Below are 13,450 nucleotides of genomic sequence, written 5' to 3' on the forward strand. Positions count from 1 at the left end.
TTGTAGATCGTTAAAGGCGATAACCGGAGGCAGTTTTCACAGAAATGAACAGTTTAGAAAATTTGGCCTTATGAACATTTGACCGACAAAGGTGTTAACTGCAGAAATCCGCGTAAGATCGTGATACGGTAATAGAATGGTAAGCGGTAACAACTAGCGAGCAGGAAAACAAGCGATGTTGCAAAAGATGTTATAAAATTTCAAAACGCGACGGCCAAATATGTTCTCAGAGTTTATGCAATGTCTTGTATTTTTCAAAGTTATTATGTAGTTTTCAATTCAGGACAAACAAGTGGTAAAGAGTTTACAAGGGTTGGATAAAGCGTAGGAAACATTTTTTGGTGCTTCTACAGTTAGCTGTATTTTTAACATATTCGTAGGGACTTGAAATTTTGACGCGATAATGAAAAAAGTCAGTGTGAAATTACCTTAAGGAACCTTGCACGAAGCACATCTTCTGGGAACACTCCCCTCTTCGCAGCCTCCTCTGGAATGCCTTGAATCGCTGCTTGCACCAAAGGATCCTCTTTGGCTGGCAGAACAGAACAGAATGAATAAACCTATTAACGAATTTCTCGCAAATAATACATTTGTTTCTGAAAACTGAAAAAACAATCGATCGTTAAGCAATGCGATTAATATTTCGAATTCTATACGAGAAATTATTTGTTTAATATTTCCTACATTTAACATGTCGTGTTCTTTCCATTATCTTTTGTCTTCGTTCGTTCGTTCGTTCGTTCGCTGTTACGTTATCGTTCTATGAAAGAACAGATCGAGTGTCATTATTATATATTGACTAACAAGTCGAAAATCCAAGCTAAGTATAGAAAAAAACTAAAAATATATAAAATGATCATAAAACCAATCTGGACGTACGGAATACCACTATAAGGAACAGCAGCAATGAGCCATATAACCAAGATAGAGGCAATGCAAGCTAAAATACTTAGAACAATAGTAAATGCGCCATGGTACGTTAGAAACGAGAACATTCGGAAAGACCTGGGAATACGAACGATCAAGGAGGAGATTAGCAGATGTGCAAGAAGGTACAGAGAAAGAATAGCAACCGAACCGGCTGGCAGCGGAAACGGTCAACACATCAAGCATAGAAAGAAGACTAAAAAGGAAACACCCAACAGATCTCACAAAGGACATAACCTAACAAACACGATGATGGACCCCGCTGGGGGTAGCCACCCACATGTTATATTATATTATACTGCTATAATATTTTACCAAATGTCCTACTGGACAAATTGTAAAATTTAAATAAATAAATAAAAAAAAATTATTATATATGAGACTAATACACAGATCAATAGGTAAAACTGCGGAAAAGCTACCTCATCTGAAATTTTTTGCATGATTTTTGGATATGTTTTAGAAATTGATATTTTCAACCACTCTTTGAGCAGTGAAGATTCGGATAGACGTGTCATGTCAAGTTAACACACTGCGTTAGTATTGGCGAGAGAAGTCGGATGTGCTTAGGAAAGGCGGCTAACGGCGTTGAGAGAGGGAAAACTCACTCTCAGAGAAAATGACTACGGAATCAAAACTCATAATAACAACTAAAATCGGTAAATCACCTCCTACCTATATTCACGAACAGATAATAGAACAATTAAGGCAACTTGTAAATGACATTGCAGGAATTCACAACTATAGCGTTAAACAGCTAAACTTGAATCAAGCAAAAGTAACTCGGGCACTTAAAATGAAATTATAACTGAAAGCAGCTATAAGGTTGTCGTTAGAGGCGTGATGACATGAGGCGAGTGTAAATGTTAGAATTATTAAAGCGAAAAACATATCGTCAACCGAAAAACTGCAAATAATGCGAACAACTGGAGAACATTAGGAAACGTAAACCTCTTTCGTTGTAACATGATATTTTATAAAGACTGAATACTACAGGTTACAGGTGAAACATGTATAATAGATCTATGGTAGCAGTCAACACATCGTAGAAGAACTAACCATAGTTCTTCTATGCTTCTCTTCGGAATAGAAGATTTTTGAAAATGATCGAGATTTGAAGAGAAATTAAGCCAGTTTATTCGCGTAATTAACAGAAATTAAACGCGCGCAGGGGGAGAAAGGGGGTGTAACAGTTAAAAGGGCGCGAAATTACCACTCTTATTTCACCGATATTTCAAACCGAAATTTCCAGTGGAAAATTAATTAACATCGGACAACGTTGACACACTCACTCCCCTAACCCGATTCCTCTTTAACAAATCGCATTACACCAGATGCCGTTGCTTGTACCGACATACATTACTTTGCAATATTACGAAATTTTGCGAAATTTTGGTCGGCACATGGAAAATGCGTGACAAATGGCCAGAAAATTTATTCGTTCGGTGGCGATACTTGTACCGTAATATCGGCACTGCGGTGAAAAAAAAATAGAAAACAACGTGGTAATTGTTCTTTGAAGCTATTGAGAGACAAACTGATCAACTCTGTTTTTTATAAAATTCTCCACTCACGATTCACAAGAGAACGTGTTTCCTTTTTCGCGTTTACATATTCATGTTGAAGGGGCGAAAACTCTTAAGCATAGCAGGGCTTATGTACAGCGGTACTAATTCTGCTTACTCAAGAGAAACGAACGAATCACAGTATATCATAGTCATATAGAACGTAGAAGATCACAAATCGTTGGGACTTTTACTATTTTTACGAAAGAAAAGCATGGTTAGATCAACAAACAGATTGTTAGGTAGGTAGATTATCAAATTCTATCCAAGTGTAAAATTATAAAATTAATTCTATAATATTGTAAAATTTTGAGATTAGTTCTGTCGTTAGTTGTAATCTTTCCTCCTGATTTCTACCGCAAAAAGGCATGATCTTTGTGTGGAATTTTTATTCTCTTGTTCATTGCAGATCGGGGTAACCGGTTTGCTAACATCATCGGCTACGAACCTTCCTCTAATCCCACGAAACCACAAATTGCGTCACGTTTCAGTATTCTAATTCAAAGAAATTTCATTTTAATCCATTCGAAGTATACTAGTATCAGATCACGATCGCGACAGAAGTAAAACAATGTTATATTATAAAACTTGATAGCTTTTGTTGGTATCAAAGGAAGGAACGTAGATTATTTGAAAATATATTGGAGTGCTTACGTGCTGCCTTGGTGACGGCCTTGATTTCCGGTTCCAGAGGCCTGATGACTTCCTCTACGGGCGCACCTGCTGGCGCTGATTTAACAGCTCGAGCCAAGGCTTGGCAAGCTGACCAAAGAATTTGAGCATTCGATGCACCTCTTTCTTCCTCCATGCGAGCTGAAACAGAAAGCAGTACAAAAAACATTATGAAATATAATCGAAATAAAAATACAGTTACACACACGTGTATAGGGTAATGATATCTAGCGCCAGATACCACATAAGCTTTTACACTTAGATTCCATTTCCTTAATCCTTAATCATATTCATACATAATTATAATTACCGGCGACTCGATAATATAATTCTTTTCTCCACCTTATCAAATTTTATTCCATAGAAAGAAAGAAACGAAGCGAGACAACGAAGAAAAATAGATTTTTACGTAAAAGGCGGTCGAATAGCCGCTTATCCGCCGCTTCTTACCCGTGGCCAGTCTTTCGGCTAACGGCCTAGCGTCAAAGATCAAAGGATCGCTTGGTTTCACCGTTAAACAATGCAACCTCAAAGAACCACGTTTCTCGTTTGGAACGTTTCTCGATGGAAGAAACATCGGAAAGAATTTACGAACTCGTCTCTCGCTGAAAACGCACGAACGTGCAGAATATGTACATATATGTACGTATATCGTTTGAAGAAGCTAGGGAACGGATATTTCAGCTGAAAAGCGGCGGATTCGATGTGCCTTTTAACGGAGCTTTTTAGTCGACAGTCTCTTTCAAACGTGTAATATCCTCTGAAGTATAATGTCTTGCTAAGTTATGCGACATGACAAGGAAGGGACCAAGGTAGATATCGGGACGTGTTACGTCGCGTGAGATGGTCCGTGCGACGCCCTTCATTGTCTGACCTTCAAGGCCCAAGCACCATTATACAGACCCTCAATAAACCTAAGGCCCCATCATAAACTGACTTTATTAACTTGATTATCTTATTAGCTGACAGGAACCTTTAATCATGCAAGTATTTTTGGTTTATGGCTGGTCCTTAGAACAGTCCTTAGGTTTATTGCGTGTTCTTACAAATTACGGAGAAAGCGGATATATGTCTAACGGAAAAGCAGGTTTTTCCAATAAACAATGTCGCCCATGAGCCACGTTGGTAGGAGGCTTCTTCCTCCTATCTTCATTCCTAACATTGGTCATAACCAATGGGCATCGCAGATCGTTACCCTCACTTTCCTAACGGAAAGTGTCCGCTTTCTTCATACAACAAAGACACCCACTCCGAGCTTTCCTCCGTAATCACACCAGAACGAACTTCACTTGTTCTCCTAACTACAGAGCAGTCACCTCATCTCTATACTTGTTCTCACGACTGCAGAACAGTCAACTTGTGCTCTAGACGTCCACAGTAACATTCCAGTAACAGTCTAAGTCAGTTAACATCAACTCGAGTTAAAACACAGTTCAAGGAACAGCAGGAGTCAGAAGTCAAGCCATCAGAATCTCCAAGTCGAAGACAGTCAATCGACAGAAGATACATTATCATAGTAGCCAACACGAAGCGAGTCTCAGGTCGTACTGATTCGTAGTGTCATTCCACTTACGTAACCTTGTATTTCATTGAAGTTGTTGGACCGTTAAAAATATATATTAACCTGTTAATACCAGCGTTATATTCATTCAACCAGCCTTATTATCTGAACCGAAATAAGGAATCGAACGATTCGTGGCGTCGATTAGTTAAATCGTAACGGAAATTTATGACTCCCGTTGGCGCGCTTCTTCGAGATCGCGTCTCTCCGCAAACGGTCGAAAGTTCAGGAGGAGCACGCAGAAGGAAACCTTCACAGCGAGAAATATGCAGGAATATATCGTTATAAATGGTTTCGACATTTTAAAATTGCAAATAATTGTAACATTCTTGGAAAATATTAGCTCATCCTGAAAATTTCCACCATCTTTTTCTTTATCTGATTATCCACCCACTAATTTCACTCTCTTGTTGCTGATTTAATCACTACCGTGATTTAAACTTCACTTATACAACTCGTCAGACATACGTTTGGATGACATTCGAACACTCAATCTGCCCGTTCGTATCGTCGATTCGACTTCTAATTGAAGATTTCACTTTCATTTTCTGCATGAGATTCTATATAATATCGACGTATTCGTAGAATTGGGTCGTTTCCATTAATAGGCAAAGTAATGAAACTTGTATGTACACTTCACGAGTACATGCAACCTTATAACACGTTTCACGTAAAAAGAGAGATACATCCTGCTCCGGTTTCTCGATACAAATTAAGAAAACTTTTATTGCTACGAAACACCTTTCTTTCTTCTAACGTACGATGCGTTCTTTCACTTCATTTCTTTCAGAATTTTCGGCATTTTCGTAACAAGAGAAAAATTTATCAATAGATTAGCTTTCTTTGAAGAAAATCGACGACGTACGGATGTATGAATTAAAATGAACAAAGGAATATTCAAACATTATTTCTCCCGCTAATAACACTTAAAACATCGGAAAATAGAGTAAGGAAAAGCCCCTTAATTCTTAAAACAACAAAGATTAGAAGAAACGGAAAATCGAGAAAGACCCATATATCGAAGAAAAAGATATGAAGCCTTTAATGCTGTAAAAATTGAAAAATCCAAAGATCGGACGAAAAAGAAATTCTAAAATCCGTAAACCCTGAAAATGCAAGAAATCCAAAGTGAGAGTAAAAGAAAACTCGCAGAACGATTCCCTCGAAAAGCTATCGATCGACCGAAAATCCAATAAACAAAAGCCTCACCCCCAACCCACCCCATCGAAACAATGTAAATTTCAGTTGAAACGAATTGGACGAGGAAGGGAAGGATCTAGAAGGATCGCGAGAATTCGATCGTCTGAATACCTGAAAGAGAGGAAGCTTCGAACAGGTGGTAGTATGTTGGAAGATGGAAGGGGTTGTGACACTTCGCATGGAGACAGGGTTACTTGGATCAAATTATTCGGATTGACACGTATAATAAATCACGGCAGCGGCACCACTTGATCCACATAGATTTCGTTTTTCTCGTGGCCGACATTACTGATAAGCTTGACCGACAGAATCTTGCCGATTCGCATAATTTACAGTCCATCGATTACGAATTGCAATCGAACACGGGTTACAATGTGTTACAACGGGTTACAGGGCAGAGGCGCGACGAATGTTTACGCAGTCACTTATTAAACTTGCATTACCGACAAGATTCGTCATGAATACTCGCGTGTGTTAAGATAATAGCCGTAAGTCGTGATCGACTGAATATCGTTTGATCCTTTTGTTTCTTTGCGAAATTTCTTGTTTCTGTCTTGCGCAGAGGTAGGCACTTTTCAATCGCTATACTGTGCGCGCATTCGTACAGAGAGTAAAATGCCAAGAAACAGATCGAACGTCACCGCGAATCAGTTTCGCGTTGATCTCCACGAGACAGTAATCTTTGGAAACATGCAACCCCTCTCCATCTTTTCAAACCAGTCTGCCCTTCATGGCGCTTTCGTTGGATAAGCAAACTGCGGCTTGCGAGAGAGAAAGAGAGAGAGAGAGAGAGAGGGACAGAGAGGGAGAGAGAGAGAGGGACAGAGAGGGGGAGAGAGAGAGGGAGAGAGAGAGAGAGAGAGAGAGAGAGGGGGGATAATGCCGCGACGTGCCGGCTCTAAGAATACCGAAGAACCCTTCTAAACGTAGCATTTATTCTTATTTACGTGTTCCGTTTTGCGATAGAGGACGATCATAAGAGTCTGAAATATGAAGTAAATGAAGTAAAAGTTCGAGCTGCTCTTCGGCATTGGAAAATAAAGAGAGAACTCGATATTGTTCGCTAGTCAGAAGTAAGATTTGAAGATTACCCAAGGTGTGTTGCAGCTCCTTTATTTGGATTTCCGAGTGTTGTAAATACGTAAATACGTATTACGTAGATGGGTAGATTCTTCTGGTTTGCATCCGATTCACGTAATCAAAAAATGGCTAGTTGGGAAACTGCCGCGCTGTCTGTTCTTTAGGAAATATCAAAGTATTTAGAATATTGTTTCTTCCTTTCGATATAAATCTGCATTACCAGTAAGAAAATACAGGCGACGCGAGGGTTAACAAAGTCTGTTACATGCTGTCGGCCTATCGGACATCGTCTAATCGATTTTCTAAATGTTTAACAAGAATACACACGTGTTCCTTCTCCCTATATTATTTACACACATTAACGGTCTCCTACCTCATTCGCAACTTGCCCGTCAACGTGACGCTATCGTTCCACGGTAAAAGCAGCTATCTCGTTGCAGAGTATAGAGGGAGACTAGAGGAGCCGGAAAAACCCAAGTTAAATCGACAGAGGACGATTAAGCCCGACGAGCTATGGCCTGTCCATGTGACGTTTCACGCTTCGAAAGCCTAGAAAATTTGACACGCCTCTCTCCCAATTATCGTTCTATTCTATCGTCCTTCAATTTTTCTTGGAGAAGCCGTTTCTTCCCCGCTTTCTTCCTTCATTTTTTATCACATTTTCACCATAGGCGTTTGCTTTCTAGTAGTAATACCTTTCCTTTCCTTCTTCTTAGCCATAGCATTTCTTCTTTTCCTATCACGAGTCTTGATTCTTTCGTATTCGCCCCTATTTCACGTTTCATCCGCCTATCCGTCTTCCCATTTAGCCGGATCGTTCCATCCTTCTTTCAGACGTTATTCTTTTGTTACTCTCGTTTCTACTACCCCTGTTTGTCAAGTTATTTTCGTCTGTTCCGTGTCCTCCACCCATCCAGTTTCCATCGTGCTTTATACCGTTTCGTGTCCCCTATCTCCTTTCTTTTGTCCGTACGTTGCGTTGCAGCTTCAGGATCCTCTGTATCCGTTCCATTTCGCATTTCTTCTCTCTCTGTCTGTCTATGATTCCTTTGTATCCTGCTTTTCACATCACTTTTCACTATTATAATTCGTCCACTCTTTTTCTTTATGTGACATCTCTCCTCTTTATTACCCTCACCACCACCACCGTCTACATTCTTGGTGCATTCTTGTTCGCCCTTTTTTCTCTCCTTTTTGTTCTCTTTGTTCTTTTCAAACTTTGTGTTTGTATTTTTGCTCTCTCCTTACGCGTTCTTTGCCTTCTCGGTTACATGTTTCTCATCATATTCTTCACTTTCTAACCCCCGATTGAAAACCTCGCGGTGAAATTTATAATCCATAATATCAGCGTACATCAATTATATCAATTATATCAAGATACAAAAAATATGTATAGCAGAGTAACAGACGTTTTATGCGGGTGAAGGCTCCCTAAACAAATTTCAGCCGCAAGAAGGTTTCATATAGATATAGCAGCGTTATGCTTAAATGCACGATGTTACGACGGGCGACCCTCTGCCTAGATCACGCCATATACCGCGGGCCAGACGGGAACCAGATGTCCGCTCATCCTTGCTGCGTACCCTCAATAGTCTTAAGGACCCATCATAAATCCCAGTAATTTGCTAGCTAAGGTCCTTCAGACCCAACAAATATCTTTTTTCCGAATCATTTCTAAAGATTATTGTCTACTACGGCTTTTTTTTTAATATTTATTAAAATTACAATCAATTCTCGCGCTGAGAATTTTCAGTAATTTTTCTGACGTGGCGCAGTAACATGGCTAATTATTTATAATAAGTTAATACTTATTATAGATAAGTATAATTTGTAAGTACGTATTATAAATAAGTAAATATTACTTAATTTAAATAACTAATTGAATCTATTGTTTAGGTCTAGCGGGTAGTGTCTCTTCAGCCTGCGGATCTGGTCCGACGTATCAAGTAGTCCAGTGATTAGCGGGTTTCGGTGTTTGTTGACTCTTTTGCTATATCTGTCGCTATATTTTGCTATTTCCTTCTTGACTGTGGGTATCTTGAGGTCGCGATGTATTGTTTCGTTGGTAACATTCCAAGGTGCATCAATTAAGGATCTTAGCGTTTTCGATTGGAAGCGTCGAAGTATTTCAATGTTGAAGTTACTTGCTGTTCCTCATAGTTGGATTCCGTAGGTCCAGACAGGTTTTATTACGGTCTTGTAGACGGTAATTTTATTCTGTATGTTTAGTTTGGAGCGTCGGCCCGTGAGCAAATAGAATTTTTTTAGTTTGTCCTTTAGTTGCTTCGTTTTATCTGAGATGTGTTTTTTTCCATGTTAGTCTCCTGTCCAGGGCCATGCCCAGGTATCTGACTGAGTCCTTGCTAAGAATTGTTGTATTGTTGATGGTGACCTGGGGGCAGGTTTGTTTTCGGAGCGTGAAGGTTACATGTAAGGATTTTTTTCGTTAATTTTGAAGTCCCATTTATGAAACCACTTTTCCATAGATTCGAGACATCGCTGGAGAGTGGATGAGGCAATTACCGGGTCTGCGTGGGAAGCTAATAGCGTTGTGTCGTCAGCAAATGTTGCTATTGTTATCTCGTTTGATATAGGTAAGTCGGTAGTGTAGATGGACAACAGCAGGGGTCCGAGGACACTACCTTGGGGTATGCCAGATTCTATTGGGAATGTTGTGGAAGTGGGGTCTAAGCATTTAACCATGAATTGTCTATTGGTTAGGTAGGACTTTAGGATGGAGTAGTAGGGGTGTGGTAGGATCTTTTTAAGTTTGTATAGTAGCCCTTCATGCCATACTTTGTCGAATGTCTGTTGGATGTCTAGGAATACCGCTCAACAATATTTTTCTTTTCAAGGGTTTGGCTGATCATGTGAGTTATGCGATGGATTTGCTCTACTGTTGAATGCTGTTTCCGAAAGCCGAATTGGTGATCTGGGAGTGTTTTCAAATCCTCTAGGAGTGGAAGGAGTCAATTCGTTAGCATCTTCTCGAATAGTTTAGACAGGGTAGGTAAAAGACTGATTGGACGATAGGAGCTAGTTTCGTATATCGGTTTTCCGGGTTTAGGGATGAGGGTAATCGGTGAGATTTTCCAGGCCTTAGAAAAGTATTCAAGGCGAAGAATAGCGTTAAAAATCGATGTGATGAGTGCAATCCCTTTTATGGGAAGTTCCTTGATTGCTTTATTGCCTATTAGGTCGTACCCTGCTGCTTTCTTGGGATTTAGGCGACTGATTGATTCCATAATCCCTGCAGAAGTGAAGGGTTCAATAGGAGGGGACATTTGGAAGGGAGAGTGCAGGTATTCAGTAACGTCCGCGGCAGCTTTGGAGGAATGGGGTTTGAATACTTTAAACAAGTATTTAGCAAACAGGTTGGCTTTTTCTATAGGGCTACGCGCCCATCCACCTTGCAGACGGCGGACTGGAGGGATTATTTGGGGGGGGCGAGTTTCCTGGAGGCCTTTCATAGTGAGTAGTTGGAGTCAGCTGTGGGGGACAAATTGGCGAAATATTTATGAAAACAGTCATTTTTGTAATTTTTTATGGTTTTGGATAGCTTTCTAGTTGCGTTGTTTAGTTTGCGTTTGTCATCCGGTGTTCTATGGGTCTGCCATACTCTTCTTAGTCTACGTTTTTCTGCTATTTTTTTTAGTATGTATTGGGGATATTCTTGTTTGCTGATGGACGTCTTTGTCGGTGTGGAGAGGCGGATGGCGTTTATTATGCTCGTGTTTAAGTATTCCGTGGCTGCTTCGATTTCTTCCTTAGTTTTTAGTGAAGTTAAGGCTGAAGTTGAGTGTGTAAAGACTTCTTTAAAGAGCTGCCAGTTGGTGTGTTGGTTGTGAATGGAGCCATTAGGTGTATTCTCGATAATTGTTGAACTGACTGTTGCTATTACTGGGAAGAGAGATCAGCCGAGGAGTTGATTTGTACGTATCTTGGCGGGATATTTTTAGTTACGAAGAAGTCAAGAAGGTCAGGTATTTTGTTAGTGTCAGTGGGCCAGTATGTGGGTTCGTATGTGGTGATGTAGTTGAGGTTGTTGGTTATTATGCTGTTTAAGAGATTTTTGCCTCTTACTGTGACTTGCCAGTCTGCTGCCCCATTGGGTATTTTTGGCGTTATAGTCTCCTCCAGCTTTGAATCTACTGCCCAGGGTGTCAAGGAAGTTATCAAAGTCTTCTTTGGCGATGGAGTGTCTGGGAGGGCAGTATACTGCTGAAGTGGTGATGGCAGTCTTCTATTGCTACGTTTGTTGCTTGGAGGTAGTCTTTCTGGCATGATGGAAGTTCGTAGTGCTTAATGCTGGATTTAATTACGATTCAGGTGCCGCCGTGGGCCTTCCCGCTGGGATGTTGGATATGGTAGAATTTATAACCATTTATTTTCAGATAGTTTTTGTCGGTGAAGTGGGTTTCCGATACGAGCATTACGTCGATTTGCAGCTGTTTTAGGAAGAGTTCTAGCTTAAATTTGTGTTGAGCTAGACCGTTGGCATTCCAAAGAGCTATGCGTCTTGGTTTCATTTTGCGTCGGGGCGTATTAATTTATCCATGATGAGTGTTAATAAAGATAGTAAGTTATTTATTTGTTCTGGTTGTTTTTCGATTAATTTTTCGAGTCTAGAGAAGTTGTCTGTGTTTTATGGATTGGGGATACTATTTTAAGAACGGTCCCTGTGGCTATTCGGATTATTTTGGATTCCTTGTACTGCTTGGGCATAAGAGGTTGAAGTAGTGGTGAATTTAGGAGAACTGGGTATTTGGTTGGTTGTCTCTTTGGCTTTGAGTTTAGGATACTTCTTTATGTATAGGGTTTTGTAGGCTGAGCAATCTTTGTAGTTAGCAGGATGGTCTCCTTAACAGTGGATGCACTTCGCTGAGGTTTCCGGTGATTTACTGCACTGGTCAGTGGGGTGTGTACCTGCACATTTAACGCAGCGGAAGGTATGGTTGCAGTATTTTTGCGTGTGACCGTACCTTTGGCACCTTTTACATTGCACTATCTCTTTTTTAACAAGCGGTGGTTCGAATTTTATTATTGCGTTCATTAGGCGACTGATGTTGTAAATTTCCTTATTGTTGGGTTTTTGCTTTATGTCGATAAAAAATAAGGATAACGGGTTTTTCGAGACTCTATGCCTTATGTTACTAACGTTGACGACTTCGTGGCCGAGTTTTAAGAGTTCGAATTTGAGTTCATCTATGTCCGCTGAGTGGTGGATGTTGCGTAGAACCACTCGAAAAGATCTTTCTTGTTTGAGCTGGTAAGTGTGAAAGTTGGCGTTTAAGGTCTTAAGTAGTTTGGTGAGTCTTCTGTATGCATCAGGGTTTGTCGGTAGAATTTTTACTTTGTTGTTGTTGATTTTAAGGTTGTATTCTTCTTTGGAGATATCTCTCTTTATGGACTTGATCATCGTTTGTATGTCAATGACATCATCAACAAATATTGGTGGGGGAGGGGAATTTCTTTGGGTGTCGTTTGTTTTTGGTGTTTCTATCTTTCGCTTCTTAAAATTTTTGGCGTCATTGGTACGGAGGGATCTGTTGCACTTTTGCCACGGAGGAGGTAGCGCGGAGCAGTTATGAATTTGCTCAGGAGAGCCTGGTCGTGATTCATGGGCCATCATCGAGCTAGTTAATTCAAAATGAATAACTAGTCGTGAGGCTATGAGGCTAGTAATTCGGGTAGAGGTTAGGAGCGTGGGATTTTTTTCTCTAAAGGATAGGAAACACTTGGCTGTGTTCATTTTCGACGGTTGGGCGACACGTGTTGTTTTACGAACTTCACAGAGCACTAGACACACGTCTGCACGCTTCGGTACTCAACAGCGAACTGACTACGGCTTCACAAGGGAAAGTTAGTTTTTCTCACGTACGATGCTTCCTACTAGCAACTTTCTATCGAGGGCGGCTAAGACCCTTCCTAGTCCACCAACCTTCGTTTATCCAATCAGAAGCAATGTATACTGCCCTCACTTTCCTGACCAAAAATGTCATGAACAAATCCGATGGTCCCGTGCGCTAGACACACCCATCGCTAGCTTTCCTCCAACACAGCATCGTCACTCAAACTTACTTCTTCTACATCGCTAGAAAAGTCAACAACTAAGTAGAAAAAATCTAACGCCTAACGTCTAAGTCTAAGCACAACGCTAGAGGAGTATAACTCACATCAACTATCTAAGTCAGTTCTCGGGATCACCGAACATTCACTTCCTCTATTAAGTATCCTCTAGTGCTACGTCCACTAACATACTAAATTCAACTAGAGCCTTGCTCTATTGTGCATATCTATCTTATATTCGTGCGACAAGTTGTTATCTACGATTTATACCTACTCAACAGTGTAACTTAAGTGTTGGAAATATATAACTTATAATTCTGTGAATCACAGTGTTATACTAACTGAATCACTCCTATTATCTTAACCGAAATCAGGG

The 13,450-nt window shown here is 40.2% G+C and overlaps 1 protein-coding gene across 12 annotated transcripts in view; it reads right to left on the reverse strand.

Annotated features, from left to right (window-relative positions):
- The window catches only part of LOC126870248 (MICOS complex subunit Mic60), a 104,865-nt gene that overhangs the window by 77,162 nt on the left and 14,253 nt on the right, over positions 1-13,450 (reverse strand). For all 12 annotated transcript variants that reach the window (XR_007691248.1, XR_007691247.1, XR_007691246.1 and 9 more), the window contains 2 exons: positions 3,147-3,305; positions 429-532 (listed from right to left, as the gene is read on the reverse strand). Coding sequence is in view for 8 of the 12 variants with exons in the window: in XM_050627774.1 (XP_050483731.1) it covers positions 429-532; positions 3,147-3,305 (263 nt within the window). In the remaining 4 variants the exon portion in view is untranslated. The remainder of the gene's footprint in view (positions 1-428; positions 533-3,146; positions 3,306-13,450) is intronic.

This window comes from Bombus huntii, chromosome 10, assembly GCF_024542735.1.
Source record: "Bombus huntii isolate Logan2020A chromosome 10, iyBomHunt1.1, whole genome shotgun sequence".
Classification (NCBI taxonomy): domain Eukaryota; kingdom Metazoa; phylum Arthropoda; class Insecta; order Hymenoptera; family Apidae; genus Bombus; species Bombus huntii.